Source organism: Lissotriton helveticus, chromosome 10, assembly GCF_964261635.1.
Source record: "Lissotriton helveticus chromosome 10, aLisHel1.1, whole genome shotgun sequence".
In the NCBI taxonomy this organism is placed as follows: Eukaryota; Metazoa; Chordata; class Amphibia; order Caudata; family Salamandridae; genus Lissotriton; species Lissotriton helveticus.
Window position 1 is genome coordinate 820,130,090 of NC_136071.1, and position 19,866 is coordinate 820,149,955.

General features: G+C 44.8%; 1 protein-coding gene across 21 annotated transcripts in view; it reads left to right on the forward strand.

The window, feature by feature from the left end:
- The window catches only part of ABI1 (abl interactor 1), a 295,046-nt gene that overhangs the window by 149,772 nt on the left and 125,408 nt on the right, over positions 1–19,866 (forward strand). For all 21 annotated transcript variants that reach the window (XM_078663410.1, XM_078663413.1, XM_078663423.1 and 18 more), the window contains exon 3: positions 9,935–10,111. In XM_078663410.1, the coding sequence (XP_078519536.1) occupies positions 9,935–10,111 (177 nt within the window). The remainder of the gene's footprint in view (positions 1–9,934; positions 10,112–19,866) is intronic.

The following is a 19,866-nucleotide window of genomic DNA, read 5'->3' on the forward strand; positions in this document are numbered from 1 at the left end:
CCACCATGTCCACCACCACCACCACCATGTCCACCACCACCACCGCCACGTCCACCACCACCATGTCCACCACCACCGCGTCCACCGCCACGTCCACCGCCACGTCCACCATCACCGCCACGTCCGCCATCACCGCCACGTCCGCCATCACCGCCACGTCCGCCATCACCGCCACGTCCGCCATCACCGCCACGTCCGCCATCACCGCCACGTCCGCCATCACCGCCACGTCCGCAATCACCGCCACGTCCGCAATCACCGCCACGTCCACAATCACCGCCACGTCCACAATCACCGCCACGTCCACCATCACCGCCACGTCCACCATCACCGCCACGTCCACCATCACCACCACCGTGTCCACCACCACTTTGTCCACCACCACCACCATATCCACCACCTCGATGTCCACTACCACCATGTCCACCTTCCCATCCACCGCTTCCACCATGTCCACCACCACTTCCACCATGTCCTCCACCATGTCCACCACCACTTCCACCATGTCCACCACCACTTCCACCATGTCCACCACCATGTCCACCACCACTTCCACCACCACTTCCACCATGTCCACCACCACCATGTCCACCACCATCACCACGTCCACCACCACCACGTCCACCACCACCACGTCCACCACCACCACGTCCACCACCACGTCCACCACCACGTCCACCACCACCACCACGTCCACGTCCACCACCACGTCCACCACCACCACCACGTCCACCACCACCACCACGTCCACCACCACCACCACGTCCACCACCACCACGTCCACCACCACCACCACGTCCACCACCACGTCCACCACGTCCACCACCACCACCACGTCCACCACCACCACCACGTCCACCACCACCACCACGTCCACCACCACCACCACGTCCACCACCACCACCACGTCCACCACCACCACCACGTCCACCACCACCACCACGTCCACCACCACGTCCACCACCACCACGTCCACCACCACCACCACCACATCCACCACCACATCCACCACCACCACCACCACGTCCACCACCACCACGTCCACCACCACCACCACGTCCACCACCACGTCCACCACCACCACCACGTCCACCACCACCACCACGTCCACCACCACCACCACGTCCACCACCACCACGTCCACCACCACCACGTCCACCACCACCACGTCCACCACCACCACGTCCACCGCGTCCACCACCGCGTCCACCACCACGTCCACCACCGCGTCCACCACCGCGTCCACCACCACGTCCACCACCACGTCCACCACCACGTCCACCACCACGTCCACCACCACGTCCACCACCACGTCCACCACCACGTCCACCACCACGTCCACCACCACCACGTCCACCACCACCACATCCACCACCACCACATCCACCACCACCACATCCACCACCACCACATCCACCACCACCACATCCACCACCACCACGTCCACCACCACGTCCACCACCACCACCCATGACAGGTAAAGTGTCACTGGAGGGTGAGGGTAAAAGGAGTGTTAACCCCATCTGTACATGGTACATTTAAAGATGCATTGGGTGCGAGAAGACTAAAATAGGGGCTAGAAGTATTACACCAGACCCAAGATACATTTTGAAGAGGCGCAATGTCACAGGGGCTCCTGTAAAAGCACTTGCAGCATCTCTACCTCACAGTGGCATACCTGCACGAGCCACCCACTCAAAACAAGCATTGGCATAGCCAATAGGTCTAGCCTTTTGGACCTTATAAGTGTTTAGCCATGCAACACTTGATGTTGTTGCACCAAGGATATTGTGCTGAATAACTAAACACTTATAAGGTCCCAAAGGGGAGACCTATTGTCTATGCCAATGCTTGTTTTCTTTTGCTCTCATTTACACACACTAGCATAATGTCCTATTGTGCCACATTCTAGACACTTGGCAGCTTTCGCAGGACACTTTTGGAACCTAGCTGAGTGTGATGTACTTCCACATTTAGAACAGACCGTGTTAATGTTCCATACTTGTTCCACATAGTCCCCCTATATTCTATCCTTTTCTTTTGGTCGGTATATCGCCCACTGGTCTACATTGTCTTCTTTTTGCCATTTGATACTTTATTCGCAGAGTCTACAACTTTCTTTTCCTGAGCAAGAGCAGCTTTGGCGCACCGCTCAGACAGTTCTGCCATCTTTACAATTGCTACGTCTTAGCGATTAGCCTCGCCTTCTACCCATTACCTCACCTGTACGGACTTTTTATTGGCATAAATTACAATTTGATAACATACAAGTTCATCATGCAGATTTCCAAATCTACATGTACTCACCAATGTTCTAAAGACCGAACATAATCCTCAATGCTTGTGCGTTTCTCCTGTTTCTTTTGAAAGAAGTAATGACGCGTTACTGCTATACATACTTTGGGGGAAAAAATATTCATCCAGATCCGAAATAGCACTTTAAAACACATCTATCATCTGCACTTTTTAGTTTCTGTAGTTGGTTATAAATACTTAGCCCTAGTGGCCCCAGGTAATACCTCAGAATTCGTTTATTTCTCTCCGCTGTCTAGAACCACTACTATCCTCAATGTTGGCTATATAGTTCAGGAAGTACTCCTTCCACTAGCTTCACTGTACAGCTGGTTCCCCAGGAGTTGCCAAAAACTCCTTGAGTGAACTTAAATGTAAAGGATGTGCAGCCCCACAACTTGAAACTGCGGCAGGTTCACTAGACAGCATGTTGGCTAAACGGGAGTGCCACCCGGCGTACAAAATTACCCCAGAATTACAATTGTATTATTTAAAGTGCTGCATATCCTTGTTATTCTTACTTATAACACGGTCATCTTGCTGAATAACCTGTGACAAGTAAAGATTGCCTCTGACACCATAAATTACGCACTTACTTTTGTACAATGTCCTAATTTATTAGGTCTCGCCTGTCGATGCGCATGCGCATCGAGCTTGCGAGCCTATTGCGGCTTATACAAGCTTTAACTAAGAAGCAAGGAATCGTGGCGATTCCTTGCAGTGCCCGTGACTTTTAAGCTCAATGCGCATGTGCATTGAGCTTAAAAGCGCGTGCACAGCCGCCCGCATTCCTCCGACACCTTTGAAGTGAAGCTTAGCTTCACTTCAAAGGCCCGGCTTCTTCACACCCACATGCCGCTCTGCCCCGCTCAGCCCCCTCCCCTGAGTCATCCTGCCTGCCCAGACTTCTCCTCCCCCCTAATTACATCCCGCTTTCACTTGTTTGTATTTACATCATGTTTATTTATGTGCAACATAAGTTTCATCACATTACTCGAGGCTTCGTGACGCTAAATGCGCTGACCAGCATTGCAATATTAGACCTTTCTTTTCTTTTTAGCTCCGGCCGACATATGCTGCGTGTTTTTTACAGCTACTTTACACGGCAGGGATGCACCTTCTTGTCGATGGCCCTCGGTCTGCCAACAGTTTGCCTCTTGCTTTGTTCGTACCGCACAAGTGGAAGGTTAAGTCTGATGAGTTTTTGCCCACTTGGCACAGCCACGAGTACAGTCTTTCTTATCGACGGCGCCACCATTTACAACTCATCAATAGCGCCTCAAGCTGCTCACTCTCCTTCTCCCCCACCCCCCACCCCATCCGACTTGTTTTTCTTTTAACTGTACCCCAACCGAAACGGACTCAGAAGGATGAAAGGCTTTTGCATGCGACTACCCAACTCATGCGAGCACCCCCCCAGTTCTTCCTGCGCCCCGCCGATTACCCCCCCCCCCCCGCATTCCTTCACTTCCATTGAACCACGCAGCCCGGGACACAATCCCCCTGCACCCATCCCCCTTTAGCCTCCTCCCGAGCCATGCGATCCTCCCCACGTCCCTCACTCATCCAAATTTGAACCCAACCCCGCTTACTGAAACTTCAGCTTCTCTCCCCACTCTCCACCACAAGCCCCCGCTAGCACATCGATCACGGGGGTGAAATATTCAGTTCACACTATTTATTTTGCTGATATCTTCGTTTTCTTAGGTGCAAACCGCGTGCGCATTATAAACACTTTTTATTTGTCCTCTCTTTTGTGTGTTCTGTTACATTATATCTTTCCTTCCACTGTTATCTCCCTCGACTTACATGCGAAGCAAGCGCCCGTCACAAACAGGCTGTCTAGTCTCTCTTTAGTTTGCTGGCGCCATTCAATTCACACTATTTGTTTTTCTGCCATCTCCTTCTACTTACATGCAAAGCGAGTGCGTACTTCAAACACTTTGTATGGCCTCTGTTTAGTCTGCTGTCTACATTAAAATCACACTTGAATTTTAGGTTACCTTCATTTGCTAGTATACACATCGGGCGTGTATTACAAACAGTTGTATATTATATGTAGCTTTTGCAAGCACAAGTGATGTTGTTTACCTATATCTTAATGTCGATTAGAGCTGCTTATCATTAAAATATATAAAACCATTGATAGTATAAGGCATTTATTTTTTATATTTTTCTATGAATCGTCATGTGTAATATAAAACAAACTGATGTGTATAAACACATGCGCTCAGTGTTACAGTAGCGGACCATATTAATGCGATCTTCCTTGGTCTAATTTTTGCTGAGGCGGTTAAATAGGGTACTCTGTGGCAAAGGACCTTTGTTTTATATATCTTCCGCTTTTATTGTATCAGCATGGGGTCTGGCTTGTTAAAAGAACCATAACAAGAGCTGAGCCATACAAAGATGTTGCGCGTAAATCGGGGAACACTTGTCATGTAAACATACGAGAAAGATCATTCAAAATTAAAAAAGTTATTTATTTTTTAGCATTAGAATTTTATTTTGATGGACATTTATTGAAAGAAATTGTTTCAAATATGAAGCCTTCAAGAAAACCCCTGTACTCTAAAAACATTGCCACGCAACGCCACTCACCCACGCAACGCCACTCACCCACGCAACGCCACTCACCCACGCAACGCCACTCACCCACGCAACGCCACTCACCCACGCAACGCCACTCACCCACGCAACGCCACTCACCCACGCAACGCCACTCACCCACGCAACGCCACTCACTCACGCAACGCCACTCACCCACGCAACGCCACTCACCCACGCAACGCCAGTCACCCACGCAACGCCACTCACCCACGCAACGCCACTCACCCACGCAACGCCACTCACCCACGCAACGCCACTCACCCACGCAACGCCACTCACCCACGCAACGCCACTCACCCACGCAACGCCACTCACCCACGCAACGCCACTCAGCCACGCAACGCCACTCAGCCACGCAACGCCACTCAGCCACGCAACGCCACTCAGCCACGCAACGCCACTCAGCCACGCAACGCCACTCAGCCACGCAACGCCACTCAGCCACGCAACGCCACTCAGCCACGCAACGCCACTCAGCCACGCAACGCCACTCAGCCACGCAACGCCACTCAGCCACGCAACGCCACTCAGCCACGCAACGCCACTCATCCATTTGCAAAACGAAAAATGTCAAACTCTTCTATTGCGAGACCTATTGCATTTTCAATGCTTGTTGACATTGTAAGCAAATTATACTTTTGCGTTTTCTTCAAAAAAAAATTTATGGTACACAATTGGGTGTTAGCACATTACTTATGATCATCTCCTTTGATAGAAAAACATTCAACATGTATCAAAAGAATTATAACACTAAATTCATTACATAGACATTTTAACGTTACTATACACAACATTTAACAGTACTCAACATATATACAAATATAAATAGACTTAGTGTACTAGTGTTTTTTGCTCCTAAACGCACAGAATCTTTCAAATTTACTGCTCTTCCAAGTTGGCTAATGGAAGAGAGAAGAGTCCTACTTGAGATCAATAGATTAACTGTCTTTGGGTATGGGTACTTTTCCACAAAGAAACAATCAATGTAGTCCTGTGTAAGGTCGGAGAGTTCTTTTGAAAGGTTTTTGGCCGTGGTGTGAGAAGTCTCTCACTATATGTCCTGTTGATTTATCAGGTCATAAGGCATACATTTCTCCTGGCCTTAATGATAAGCCTACGCGTTTCGACCTTCTGAATGATGACAGGAGATAAATTAGGGAAAGGTCTTCATCAGGGCTCACTGCTGTTGTTGTAGGAGATCATGCTACACCCTCGTGAAAAGGAAAGGATTCCTCTTATCCTGTTCGTGTCTTTAAGTAACAACGATCGCTGGGCCCAGCGTCGTGACGTTTTTTCTGAGTTGACCGGCGGAGTATATTCTTGACTTGGATTAATTAAAGGTGCGCTACTCCCAAGGCGACTTCTGCAGTCCTCGAGCTATCCGTGTGAGGTGCGGATCGATCTCCGTGTCTGGATAAAGCAACACTGTCTCCGACTTCCACGTGGAGGATCCTAAGCAACTGAATCCAATTACTGCCTTCCTCCCAACTCCAACTTTAAGAAGCGAAACCGTTCGGAAAACTAGTGCAGTGGATAACCAACACTCAGTACTTCACTGCTCAGTCACTGCTGTTGAACAGGCCACAGAGTCGCGTTTCGCCTCTTCCGACACTTATGAAGAAATCAGAAAAATATAATGCGCGCTGTACTGCCATTCTTCAATACCCATGCGTGCCTTGGATCACAATTACTTCCTTCCCAAAGATCTAAAATGGCCACCGATGTGTTGCCAAGTGTCTTTTTCCATAGGAATTAGTTTCTTTTTAATAAACGTGGCATCAGTTATTGCTTGTAGATTTCTAATGGAAATTCACCTTGCTGCATGCACCGGAATCCTTCGCATGCGCACCATGTGTTCTAAACGGCTCACGCGCCAGCAGCACTTTTTTTTTTATTGATCAAAGCAAGCAGTAAACTTTTTCTTGCAAATGAATCCCTCTAAGACCAGTGTTTCTTCGGGATCTGATTAATCAAGTCCCTTTATCCAGCAAGGTTCGCTCAATCTGATGGGGTGGTCAAAGTCAATAAAAAGATACTATTATTGAGTCCTTACGCTTAAGTCTCATACATGGTCAACTTACCGATAATAGCTCCTTCTAGTCTCCAAAAGTTTGGGTGCATCCCTGTCCGGCTGTACTCTCCTGACATACCAAGAAGATCGCTTGGGTCATCCCCAGAGGAGCTGAAAATGGCAAAAGGTTAGGATGGCACAGCGGTCTGCACAGTCCCCTTGAACTGGCCGGTATTTGTATTGGTATTATGGAAGGCAAAGGCGAACTAGATGAGATTGGCAACCCATGTACTCTCCTACCTAAATACAGGAGAAAGGCGCTACGATGCACACCACTCATGGCATAGATTGTGCGCTACACACGTGCTAATGAACAATAGCAACAACTGTGCTGTCTCTGACCTAATGTGTCACCTTTCCCACTTTCCGACACCCATTGATAAAGTGCGCCGCGCCCATATTGCCAGTTTCCTTTCTCGCCCTTGACTTGTCATTTCCTTCCTGTTAAATGAGCTCACCCTTAATTGTTGGCTGACATTCAAGCAACAGTGCCCAGGCTGCCAGCTGCTCGACACAAGCAGAAAGCGTGCCCCAGATACTGTAATATCTAGCAGGGCACGCAGCATTTCATTAGAGGAGGACTAGAAACGACGTGTCTGACATGGCTCTCAAATGCATTACAGTGCCAATGGTTCATTGCGCGACAGAGAATGTTTTGGATACTCTTTGAGGGGAAGAATTTTTATTGTGGTGTGTAGTAAAATGAAAGACAAATCAAGCAAACAAGTTTTTTTTTGTGTGCTTTCAGGATGCTGCCCTCATTCCACATTAGAAACCGATTGTGGAACTTCTGTAATATTGCAATGTTTTTTGGTTTATTTTTTTACGGTGAATACACAAATATATTTTCAAATATTAACAATTTGCTTAAATGCATACTTTCCAGTTATATAAAATACATATACAGAAAAATATAATTTGCAGAATTCAATGCAGTTGGCTGTAGAACAGATGTATACTACATTTTTCTATGAGTTATGTTAAATATTAAGTAGCAATGGTAATCCTTTATTTTTTCCAAATACATCCAAAACATATATTTTGGTCTTTAGTAGGATACACTCCCCAAAGTCTGCAATTTCAGTTGTTCATTTACAAAGACTTCAACATTTGTATGATTGTTACCTTTATATTTTGTCATATGTGTTTCTCAACTGTCATGCTGCTTTTTGGACCCAAATTTTAATTTGGGAATTTCAATTTGATATATTTGTTTCGAAGAAAGATTTCTTCTGACATGCAAACATCTGTGATTGTAATGAAGCTGAACGATTAACATATTGATTTCCAAAAGCACAGTATTGTAGGATACTCAATTTGCGTGTTCCTTCTTAGGCAAATTAGTTAGAGACACCTAAGTGTAAAATACCAAGAGAAGAATTAATTTAAAGTAATCGGTGTAAGTACAGTTTGCACTTTTCATGTTAGATAAAGGTTAAAGTTGTCGAATAGCTTAAAGAAATAGAATGTATGTCATACAGAGCAGATTGTTTAATAAACCACCAAACACTAGCGTGGTTAATGGTCTCCTCTAGTCTGTCCCCTATTGTGAAAAGTTGATTCAGTGAAAGCTTGATTTGTCTGACATTTGTTGCTTCCACTTCTCTGTGTGAGAAAATGTTTGTATCAAGCCTAACTAGCAAGTTAGCTTAACCATTCCTATTCCAGCCTGGTAGACATTATGCTAGCAGTTGCTCTGCGCACAGTGGCATCCCGTTAGAAAACACCTAGCTGGATACCCGGAGTCCTTCCCCCATCCACAATATCCAATGTAATGAAAAAAGACTATACTCACAGTCCAATAATCAATTAAATAAATGCTATACTTACCTTGTGAATGATACTCCTGTGCCTAAGACAAGAGAATGCTCAAGACTGTTGGAGACATTGCACAATAATGTAACAGGCTGTTGTGGACCTGAAATTTCTTGTTGAAAGGTTCCGCTTTTACCACAATATACTTACAAGTGTATAAAAGTCTCGACACTGGCTAGTATAGCTAGTGGCATCAGAAAGGTGCTCGAGGAGTGGGCATAGCCAGAGAGGGACACGCTCCCTACCGCTTTTCTAGCTAGTGAGTATATTTCTGCCTATAAATGGAGCCTTTAAGTGCTGACTGTTTTCCAGGCCTCGTTCTTCTTCCCACTGTCATGGCTAATAAACTGATGTCAGTAGAGAGATGCACTTTAGCATTTTAGTTGTCATTAGTCCAGACCCGCTTTTAAATGAAGAGATAATATTGCACAAATAAATGTAACTCTGTGGATTTAATATAATACACTATTGTTGGCATCCCGTGTGATGATACTTCCCATTTGATAAGGCTGTAAAGTCCATTTTCTTGACACATGATGGATTACAAGAAATATAATCGGGATAAATATTCTTGCTTGGATCTTGTAATGAATTATTGGTGGGGCTTTAGCCAGAAGATGATGCCCTGGCCTTGATGCCATCAATCGAAAAGCTAGGAAGATGCTTCAGATTTGTTCCAGTTCTGCACCAAAATATTGATAGGTTTGAAAAAATTGATTAGGAATAAAGGGAAGAATTTAAGAGGTATCATGGGTGTAAGGTATGTACTAGAACTGGGCCTTAAATAACTGTTAGAAGTAGTTACAATGTAAAACTGATCATATTGGCTGAGTTACATATGCAAGCTTTATTGGAATATGGGTATAAGTGCAGCCACCCCCTCCAGAGACTGGTGATGTTGGAAGACGTGTTAATTTGTAATAGGCCTGCAAGAAATAACAGCGATCCATTGTTTTATATTTAGTAAATTTCAAGAACTCGATCAAATTGCTGGTATTGTTTTAAGTACACAATGAAGGTGGATTTTTTAACTACCAGTTTTTGTCCATGTTCACTATTGTATATGTGCAAGTGTGTTTATTTTTCTTGTTCCAGTATGTGTTCGAGCATGTCTGAAAATACTTTTTTTTAATGTTTCAATTACAGACCGTGGACATTCATAAAGAAAAAGTAGCTCGAAGGGAGATAGGCATCTTAACAACTAATAAGAACACTGCACGAACCCACAAAATCATAGCACCAGCAAACATGGAGCGCCCAGTCAGATACATTCGAAAACCTATAGACTACACAGTGCTGGATGATGTAGGCCATGGAGTGAAGGTAAATATTTTCCCTTATTTTTGGATGAGTATATTTTACTTGTACAACATTTTTCATGCTCTAATGTTATTTGATGTGCGCCAAATTGATAAGATGCCACGCTTTAGCTGATCAGTCACAAGTACAAACTGAGTGCACTGAGAGGTCTCGTTTGCAGTATGCTTAAACGTGTATGAACAGTGATCCATTGATGCTGCAGTGTGTATCAGTAAGAAACCTGTGATTTGCAAACCGAGCTGACTTCTCACCACCAAAGCTTTGGGTTGACTGTCGGTCATGGGGACAAATTATTTTTCACTGTGTGTGTGTTTTGCTCATTGTAACTACCAAAAGTATGTACCTCTTCATGACCCTGTTCCATTTTATGCAATCTAGATATATTGGTAGAGTTCAGGATTAAGTATACTTAGTTTCAGCATCAACACACTACCTCTTTGAAGGAGAAGAGGTTGCATTCTTGACCAGATTGCTTTCCGTGTTTCCAATGAAATTAATTGGAAAGCTTAGATTATTTAGCTCTCGTTGAATCCATTGTATTAACTTGTGTTATAGATTTTCATGAACCTATATTTGCCACCTGGTGCTTTTTTTCCTCACTTTTTTTAACTGTGTTGTTTTCATCAAATTCTTGCACCTATAACTATTCGGCAAGTGGATGCTAACAGCGTAGATAATTTTTCACAGAGGAACATAGTCATAATATTAGGTTATTTGTAAGGTACCACCTAATGCCAAGTAATGTGTAAAGTGTTTGGACAGACAGATGAATTTTTGAAAAAGGTACTGCTGGGTAATTATGATAAGGGGCGATTTCAGTTTATTTTGACAATTTTTTATTGGCTTTAGAAAAGGGACACATTGGCACGGATTCTAATGCAGAGTACATAGGACCCATGAATAAAGTGACAGACCATTACCTAACCAGATCCAAATAGAATCACTATTCCAGTACAGTAAAGAAACTTCTTAACAGATCACATTCACAATCCACGACAACAGTGCATCAGTGTTACCATGAGCATATCAGTGTGTCCCCCCCCCCCCCATACGCCACCCGCTCTCTGCAAACCTGTGAAAAAGTTAGCGCATCTCACTTTACTCCCAGAGAGGGATATACTGCTGTCAAGTTTGGATATCAACCATCTGAACATCGTGAATAGGTCCAGTAGCGTGGATTCCTGATATTGTAGTGTCTATAGTTGCCAGAGTCCCATCTTCAGTTCTCTGGGCTGTACACTCTGCAGTTACCCCGTGGGCACATCCTTCGTCCGAACTCAAAATACTGGAGACAGGCATGGACCTCATGACAAAGCTATTATAGGTTTTAACAGTAGCACAGAGCTGCCTTGACCAATTCGCTCATCTGCCTCACCCATGTTGAGAGGTCATTAAGTTTATGCAAGCCAGGTCTGTCTCTTAATTCTGCTAAAAAGCAAGCGTTAGAACAACTTTTCCATAAGGAAGAGGATGTGGTTTAGCAGACATCTTTCCAAAATCTCAAAGTCCATGAGGGGGACTGGGAAAATCTTGATGCTGACTCTCCAGGAGATGGATCTTGAAGACTTTATCACCTGATGACCTTGCAGTGTAACACGCGCTCATCAAAAGAGCTGCAGACACCTATAGGGTGCAACTGAAAGAGGAGTAGGCAGAGTCACTTTTTCTACAGAAAAAGTTGATGCCATCTTTGTAGTGTTTACTGTTGTTGAACATGCTGAACCAAAGGATAAAAGCCTTCTTAAAATCTACTTTCTCCAAGGGAGTAAGCCCCATGCCCCCCCCCCCCTCCACCCCTCGAGTCAAGAAAAAATGTAAGCACTCCTCGCAAGACCCACCTTCATCAACGATAATTAGGTTGCAGACTCCATTATTGTGGCAACAGTTAGAAAGAGGACAAACGTCCCTCTGTCAATGGGTCCATCACCAGACCAGGGAAGTAAGAGGGTGGAAATAGTGGGCCAAAATAGAGAGAACAGCAGCCATACAATGGAACTCCAGTGAACTCCTCCACTGTCATGGGAAGGAATCGAAGACCTCAAGCAACACCTTCCAAAACAATACATGAAAGTGGAGAATACCTTCTCCAGCATCTGCGTGAAGTCAGCATTGTATGTGACGGACACTGCAGGTATGCGCATGTGCACAGGCCCCACCCTGAGGAGAAACGCATGGTTGCAAGTCTCTGGTTGTTTCAGTGATTAATAAGCCTTCCAAAGAGGACCGATTTTTTTTTTCCACACTGCGGGGACGAGGCACTGTAACAAATAAAAAAGAAAACCGTGACTGCGAAGGAATTGGGAGCTCTGGGGGTTTTTCTGAAGAAGTACCACACCTGGCGGGAAAACCTCATGTAAAGGCAGTTTTCAGTCAAGCACCCCGTAAACATCTGTCACTCCGCAAAACACTTTGGATAGCAACACCACAGTGGCAGTGCCAATCAACCCCACACCAGACCTTTTGAGGCAGGGTATTAACGAGAGGACCAGTGCCTAGGAACACTCTGTCCACGGCAAAATGTATTCTGCCGTAGGAAGCCCATAGCATCAGTAGAAGCTGGAATTGAGGGATTCCTCAAGAAGTGGAGGGCATTCAACTCAAAGAGATGCTGAACATTATAGAACATGGATACCGCTTAGAAATGTTATGACTACTTCTGGGAATTCAACCAAGATCGAGGGGCCACACCAAGCCAGAGCTAGCCAACTTGTTGCCAGCAGTGGATGAATGAAGAATGTCTGTTAAAGCAATCGATAGAAAAGGTGCCAAGGAGAGATTGACCAAGGGGTATTCTCCATCTAGTACTTGGTACCAATGCCAGGTCCTAGACTAACATTTATTCTGAAACTTTGATAGTTTATCAGGTTCATAAAACCTTATAAAATGACCACACTCCAAGAGGTCATACCTCTCCTGAAAAAAGGAAGACTCTTTTTTTTTCTTTGACCACCATTGACCCAAAGGACCCTTACTTACATGTTCTGATGAACAACAGACCCAAGCGGTTTCTCAGATTTGTAGTGGACAAGGTATGCTATCAGTTGAAAGTATTGCTTTCTGTGGTAACACCAGTACCAAGAGTTTACAAAGTGTCTAGCCTGACCCCCAGGCAATTGCGACATCAATTTGGATATTTTGCGGCACAAAAAGCAAATTATGCGGCACATGGTTGTTTTTGCAGAATTTGCTGCACTTTATTTTATTCAGGTTTATTAGTTTTGCTGAGTTTTTGGCAGCAGAAAAGGATGCAAGCTGTTCTCAGAGAATATTGCCCTTTCGAAAAAAGCACATCAAAAGTACATTGGGAAGTTTTTGCTTTGCATCCTTTGCTACTGAATTTTGGCCCTGTATATTTTGCAACAAGAAACGTACTTTTCTTAGTGCTTCGAAATCACAATGAAGCATCCTAGCCTGCATTGCATTAAATTAAATGCCAGAAACCCTCTATGGCTGGGGTCGGTTTATCGGACTCAACCTAATTTACTCCCACCACAGGTTCTATGCATGATTCCCCTACCTTAATAGACTCTACAGAAAGCCCAGGAGCTCATCTCGCTCTGGAACACATCAGCTACTTTGGTCAGGCACAGGACCCCTGCATGCCACTTCTGGGCAGGTGAAAGGGACAATATAAGAGCACACCACAGAGATGGGAGGAATGGGGTGCAAGGCTCAGATATGTCCAACAGGTAGGCAGAAGGATGAGCTGCTATGTGGGAGGAAGAGAGGAATGTAGACCGCTGCAAGAGAGGTGCAGATAAGGTGAAAGAGAGGTCAGTAGCAGCTCTTAATAGAATGGCTGAACTAGAGTGAAACTGCTTGATGATTCGAACCTTAACCCCTTGCGTGCTGATGACGGCTCCCGTCTGTCATGCATTACAGTGCTCCTGTGCTGATGACGACCGGGAGCCGTCATGACCCCGCCCGCGATCGGAATATCCAGCACAGGAGCGGAATTCCGGCCGCGGGCAAGGGGATAAGGTAGCACCACTTTGAAAGTAAATTCCCTTTCCACTTCTTTTCTCCATTTAGGCCCCTCCTGCATTCTTGACGTTCAATTCCACCCTCAAACATCCTTTTTACATGATGCCTTCAGTGAGACTTAACGCCTGTGTTTGGTCCGAAGGCCAACATCTTCTGAGATCTCAATTTTCCCTTTTCAGTGCAAAAGTATCTCATCTAAACTTGATTCTTTGAATACTGGTAATTATAGTGCTGTGTGTGTGATGTGATAATTAGGATTGCAAGTAACACAAAAAATGGACTGACAAAATGTGTCTGGATTGTTGAGCATTTCAAACTGCTCTCTATGACTACTTCAGGAACTGTTTTGAGCATGAGCTTTTTATGCAGCAGCAAATTACATTTTTAGGTTTTGCCTGCACAGTGCTTGCAAAATCTCTTCTATTGAAAAACAAAAATCTTAAAAAGGGCTTAGAGGCGGCCCATTACTTACCATTTATCTGGCTCCCATGTCACTTTCGTCTTCCAATTGGTCACTGTCTTCTCCTTGGTCAATCTCCTAGGCCTCGAGCCTTCTTCCTGCCGTGAAGATCAACTGGGATTATAACAGGTCTGGGTATTGGCATTACGAGCCACGTACGGACATTTGCCCCTGACATTATTGACCCATTTTATTATCTTCTCCTAAAGATCACCTGTATCTAAACATAATTTGCCCATGACATTATCTGGCCCTACCCATCACCTGCCTCTAGTCTGGCCTCGTTATTGTCTGACCTGTGTCTTTGCTCCAGACCCCTGTGCATCATCACAAGTCCCGGCCCATGGCATTATTGGCCCCTAGACCTCTCCTCCACCCTGCCCACCCTCCCCGCCCTCCTCCCACTCTCCTTAACCCACCCATCCTCTTCCTTTGTGTCTAAACCCCTGCCTCCTGCAGCTTTCCGGTTATTTCTTATCCACCTCCCTTTTTTCACCCCCCCACCCCCATCCACTCTGTTGTGTTTCCTACCCTCCTCCTGTGTGTCCCACACCCCTCACGCCATATTTTAAATTTTGCACTGCACCAGTGGCTGCTGTGCACCATGGCTGAAAGTAAACAAAAATAAAAAAGAAAGGGCGCTATCACGGGTCAGTGCTAGTCACGTCATAGTGCTTTACTTATTTATTTTATTTTATTTTGAAAGTTTTATATAGCGCGAACAAGATCTTTGCAGATAACAGAGCGCTTTACACAGGCAGGTGGAAGGGTAGGGGAACAAGGGGGCATAGTAGGGAGGTAGATCATCAAGTTCATGTACATAGCAAAAATATTACATATAGTACAGGTATGAGGTAGCATGGCATAGTTGGAGCGTAGGTCATCAAAACAATGTAAATAATACAGAAATAGAGAAAAATACAGATATGAGGGAGCAAGAATCTAAGCACTTTAGTCTAATACAAGTCAAAACACACGTGCATAGGAATATATAGGCTATATAATAATATAATACTGGTAATACTGATCGACGCATTGTAAATCAAACTTAATTGTTCAAGTGTATTTAGCCATAAGGATATTTTTGACTTCTTTCTTAAAAAGAAGGGAGGAGGAGATGAGCCTGGTTTCAGGAGGAAGTGCGTTCCAGATCCTAGGCGCCATTCCTGAGAAGGAGCGTTTGTAAGTTTTTTCCTTCCGGAATCTTCGCGGTTTCAGCAGAAGATTGTTTGTACTTCTGGTAGTTCTGGACCCGCCGGAAATTGTCAACTTATGAGTGAGGTAGCTGGGTGATTTCAGGTGTATAGCCTTGTGCGTCATGCAGGCAATTTTCAGCTGAATTCTGGCTTCAAGAGGCAGCCAGTTCAAGGATTTAAAGTCAGGGGAGATATGCGAATGTTTTTTTGATCCAGTGATGAGTCTTTCTGCCTCGTTTAGTGACTCTCTGAGGGGTGCAGTTGTAGTTAGGGGGAGGCCGCAGAGGGCCACGCTGCCGTAGTCTATGCGAGGGATGACTAGTGCTTGTACTGCGGTTTGGAAGTCTTTTGCTGGGAAGAAGGGTTTAAGTTTCCTCAAGGTATTTGGAAGTTCGCCCCCTTAGTTGCCTTGCTGATATGCTGCTGCATGTTGAGGTTGGTGTCAAGTGTTATGCCTAAGGATTTTGCTGAGTCCACGATGGTCGGTTGGACATTGAGTGCTGTTAGGTGCTTAAGCCATGTTTGTGCGGAAGATATTTTCGTGGGAGGTGAGATTAGGAGGAACTCAGTCTTCATAGCATTGCGTTTGAGGTGGTTATCGGCCAGCCAAGATTGGGTGCTTCTGATCGTTTATTTATTATTTATTTTGAACGTTTTATATAGCGCGAACAAGATCTTTGCAGATATCAGAGCGCTTTACATATGAGGGGTACGAGCATGTGAGTGAATAACCATTGGGGTGGGGGTGGTATATGAGGGAGCATAGACAGACAGATACATCAATAATGATAAAAATACAAATAAGTGGTAACATAAACAATCAGGTAAGTCAATATCACATGTCATACAAAAATGCAAAAGGTTTGAACAAGTAGTACAGCTCAATATCTAGTCTTTGAAGTTAATCCCCAGTAGTAATTCAAGTGCATTTAGCCATGAGGATAGCTTTTACTTCTTTCTTAAAAAGTATGGTAGAGGGGATGAGCCTGGTTTCAGGAGGGAGTGAGTTCCAAATCCTGGGTGCCATTCCTGAGAAAGAGCGTTTATAGGTTTTTTCCTTACGGAATCTTCTGGGCTTTAGCAAAAGATTGTTTGTGCCTCTAGTGTTTCTGGAGCCTCCAGAAATCGTCAGCTTCTGAGCGAGGTATCTAGGTGAGCTCAGGTGGACAGCCTTGTGTGTCAAGCAAGCGATTTTCAGTTGTATTCTGGCTTCAAAAGGCAGCCAGTTCAGGGATTTGAAGTCAGGGGTAATGTGTGAGTGTTTTTTTGATCCAGTGATGAGTCTCGCTGCGGCGTTTAGAGAAGCTCTTATGGGTGCCGTAGTAGCTAGGGGGAGACCGCAGAGGGCGATGCTGCCGTATTCTATTCGAGGTATGACTAGTGATTGTACCGCAGTTTGGAAGTCTTTGGCTGGAAGGAAGGGTTTAAGTTTCCTTAGGGTGTTGATTTGGTAGTTTGCTCCCTTAGTTGCTTTGTTGATGTGTTCCTGCATGCTGAGATTGGTGTCAAGTGTTATGCCTAAAGATTTTGCTGAGTCCGCGATGGTGGGTTGAACATTGAGTGCCGTTAGGTGTTTAAGCCAAATTTGTGCGGTAGTGATCTTCGCGGGAGGTGAGATCAGAAGGAACTCTGTTTTAAGAGCATTGAGTTTGAGATGATTAGCGGCCAGCCAGGATTGGGTGCTTCTGATCGTGGAATTCAAGAGCATGATGTCTTTGGGTGATTGTAGTTTGAGATAAAGTTGGGTATCATCGGCGTACATGTGGAAGTGTACATTGGAATCTTGTAGCAAGGTGGTGAGAGGTTCCATAACTAGGTTGAACAAAGTAGGGGATAGGCAGGATCCTTGAGGGACACCTAACGATACCGGTACTGGGGAAGACATCAGGTTTTTGCTCTTGAATTTTTGAGACCGGTTGTGTAGAAAGGAAGTGAACCAACGAAGCACAGTCCCAGAGAAGCCCATTCTTGTCTTTAGGAGTTCGAGTAAGTTCTCATGTTTCACTGTGTCGAATGCTGAAGAGAGATCAAGAAGGATGAGGAGGCAGGTATTATTTTTGATCTAAGATTTGGATGGCGTCGTCAATTATGTGAGTCATAGCTGTTTCAGTGCTGTGCCCTGCTCGGAAGCCTGATTGATGTGGGTTGAGGAGATCAAACTGTTCTATGTGCTTTGTCATTTGTAGTTGGACGCATTTTTCTAAAAGTTTGTCGAGAGTGGGAATGTTGGTAATCGGACGGTAATTGCTTAGATCAGTGGGGTCGGCTGTTGGTTTCTTCAGTAAAGGTGTAACTTGTCCAACTTTAAGGGAGTCAGGGATGGTTCCTTGTTGTAGTGAGCTATTGATAATTTTAGTCCAGAGTGGGAGGAGCAAAGGGATGAAGTCTTTAACGGCGTTAGCAGGAAGAGGGGCAGTGAGGTGATTGAATGGTTTTAGGGTGCTGAGTATTCTGTCAATTTCTTCTTCAGAGTAGGTGTCAAAGGATGACCATGTCGCATTGTTTTTTAGTTTATTGGGTGTTATGCAGTTGGGTATCGAGTAAAGGCTTGCGTCATTGAGGAGGTCGCTCCTTATATTGTCAGTTTTTTTGTTAAAGAAAGCCGAGAAATCTTCACAGGAAGGAGTAGTGCTCATAGTGTCGACAGCTGGGGGTTGTTCCTTAGATTGAGATCGGATTAGCTTGAACAATTTACTTGGACGGTTTTTTGCTTGGTCTAGCTGGAGTCTGAAGAACTCTGACTTTGAGCGTTTTATTTTCCTGAAGTATGCATTTCTCTTTTTCCTCAGAGTTTTAAGATGCAATGTCGAGGGAACTGATCTCCAGGTGCGCTCTGCCGTTCGCGCATAGCCCGTCTCTCTTCATTGAGACTCCCGTTGTACCAAGGGTTGGATATCTTAGTGGATACTCTTTTCAGTTGCATTGGAGCGGCCTCATTGATTATTGAGGCCATGGAGTTGAGATAGTGGTCAGTTAGGTACTGAACGTCAGTAACGTCGGTAGGGGGAGTAGTTTTTTTTACCTTAAGAAATGTTGCACACCAGCTCACACTGATGTGAAACATGTAAAAACCATTGACCTAGCCAAACGATTTTGAATAGGGAAAACCCTTTGCCAATGCTTGTTTTGTATGAATCTGTCATAGAAAGGCAAGAGCATCTTAGACATTTCTTATGCATTTAGTGAGCAACAATAATTTATATAGGCTGATTTAGGCGCTCTGCACGTACACATAAAGAAAAATTGACCAAGATCATTTGAAGTTGTTTTAAAGAAATATGAACACCACTGGCCTTTAAATTTGAAATGCTGGCCTGCAAACGATCACAGACATACATAATGAAGGCAGAAGAGCCACAGAGGCTGATTAGTCTGCCCATTTCTCCATGATGCTACTCGGTCGTCAGCTTTATTTTTTACTTGCTCTACAGTTACCCGACTGTTTGCCATGATCACTTTAAAATCTGTGTCGCTGTCCTTGCTCCACGTCACTCCAAACGACCCGAGTTTAATTACATTGTTCAGTTTTGATCTAAATAAAATCCCCTGTTGCTCTTAGTTCTATATTATTCTCTTCATGCATTATGTGCGGAACGTGACTAGGAAATGGACATTACATATCCCAATTAATATATAAACTGAAGCTGGATGTGTAAAGGTGTTTCGCTGTATGCATCTTAACCTACTGAGTCATGGAGGTTAGCAGTGCACATAAAAAAAATTAATTTTGTGCTGCCATTCTGTCTCCCTCGAGCGGCTGTGACCGCAGGGAGGAGTAGTGTGGGTAGGCTTCATGGTAGGTAGCACCTCCATATCAGCAAGGGGAGAAGCCATGTTGTGTGTCCTGTTGAATGCAACCAGTCCAGAGTCCGACCGGTGCCGTCTTGAAAGTCTAAAGGCGACACTCATGAGGTGCTGACGTATGACAAGTACAGCCAATAGCATGGAAGCAGCATTTTTTTTAAGTGAAACCGAACCCACAATGGCAAACTACTTTTTTGCGCTTGTTTTATCAGAACTTGCGGACATAACACTTTTTTAGCTAATTTTGCACAAAAAGTCGCAATTTGCGAAATTCCTACAAAGGCTAGACATGTACCCTTTATCTTGATGAGTGG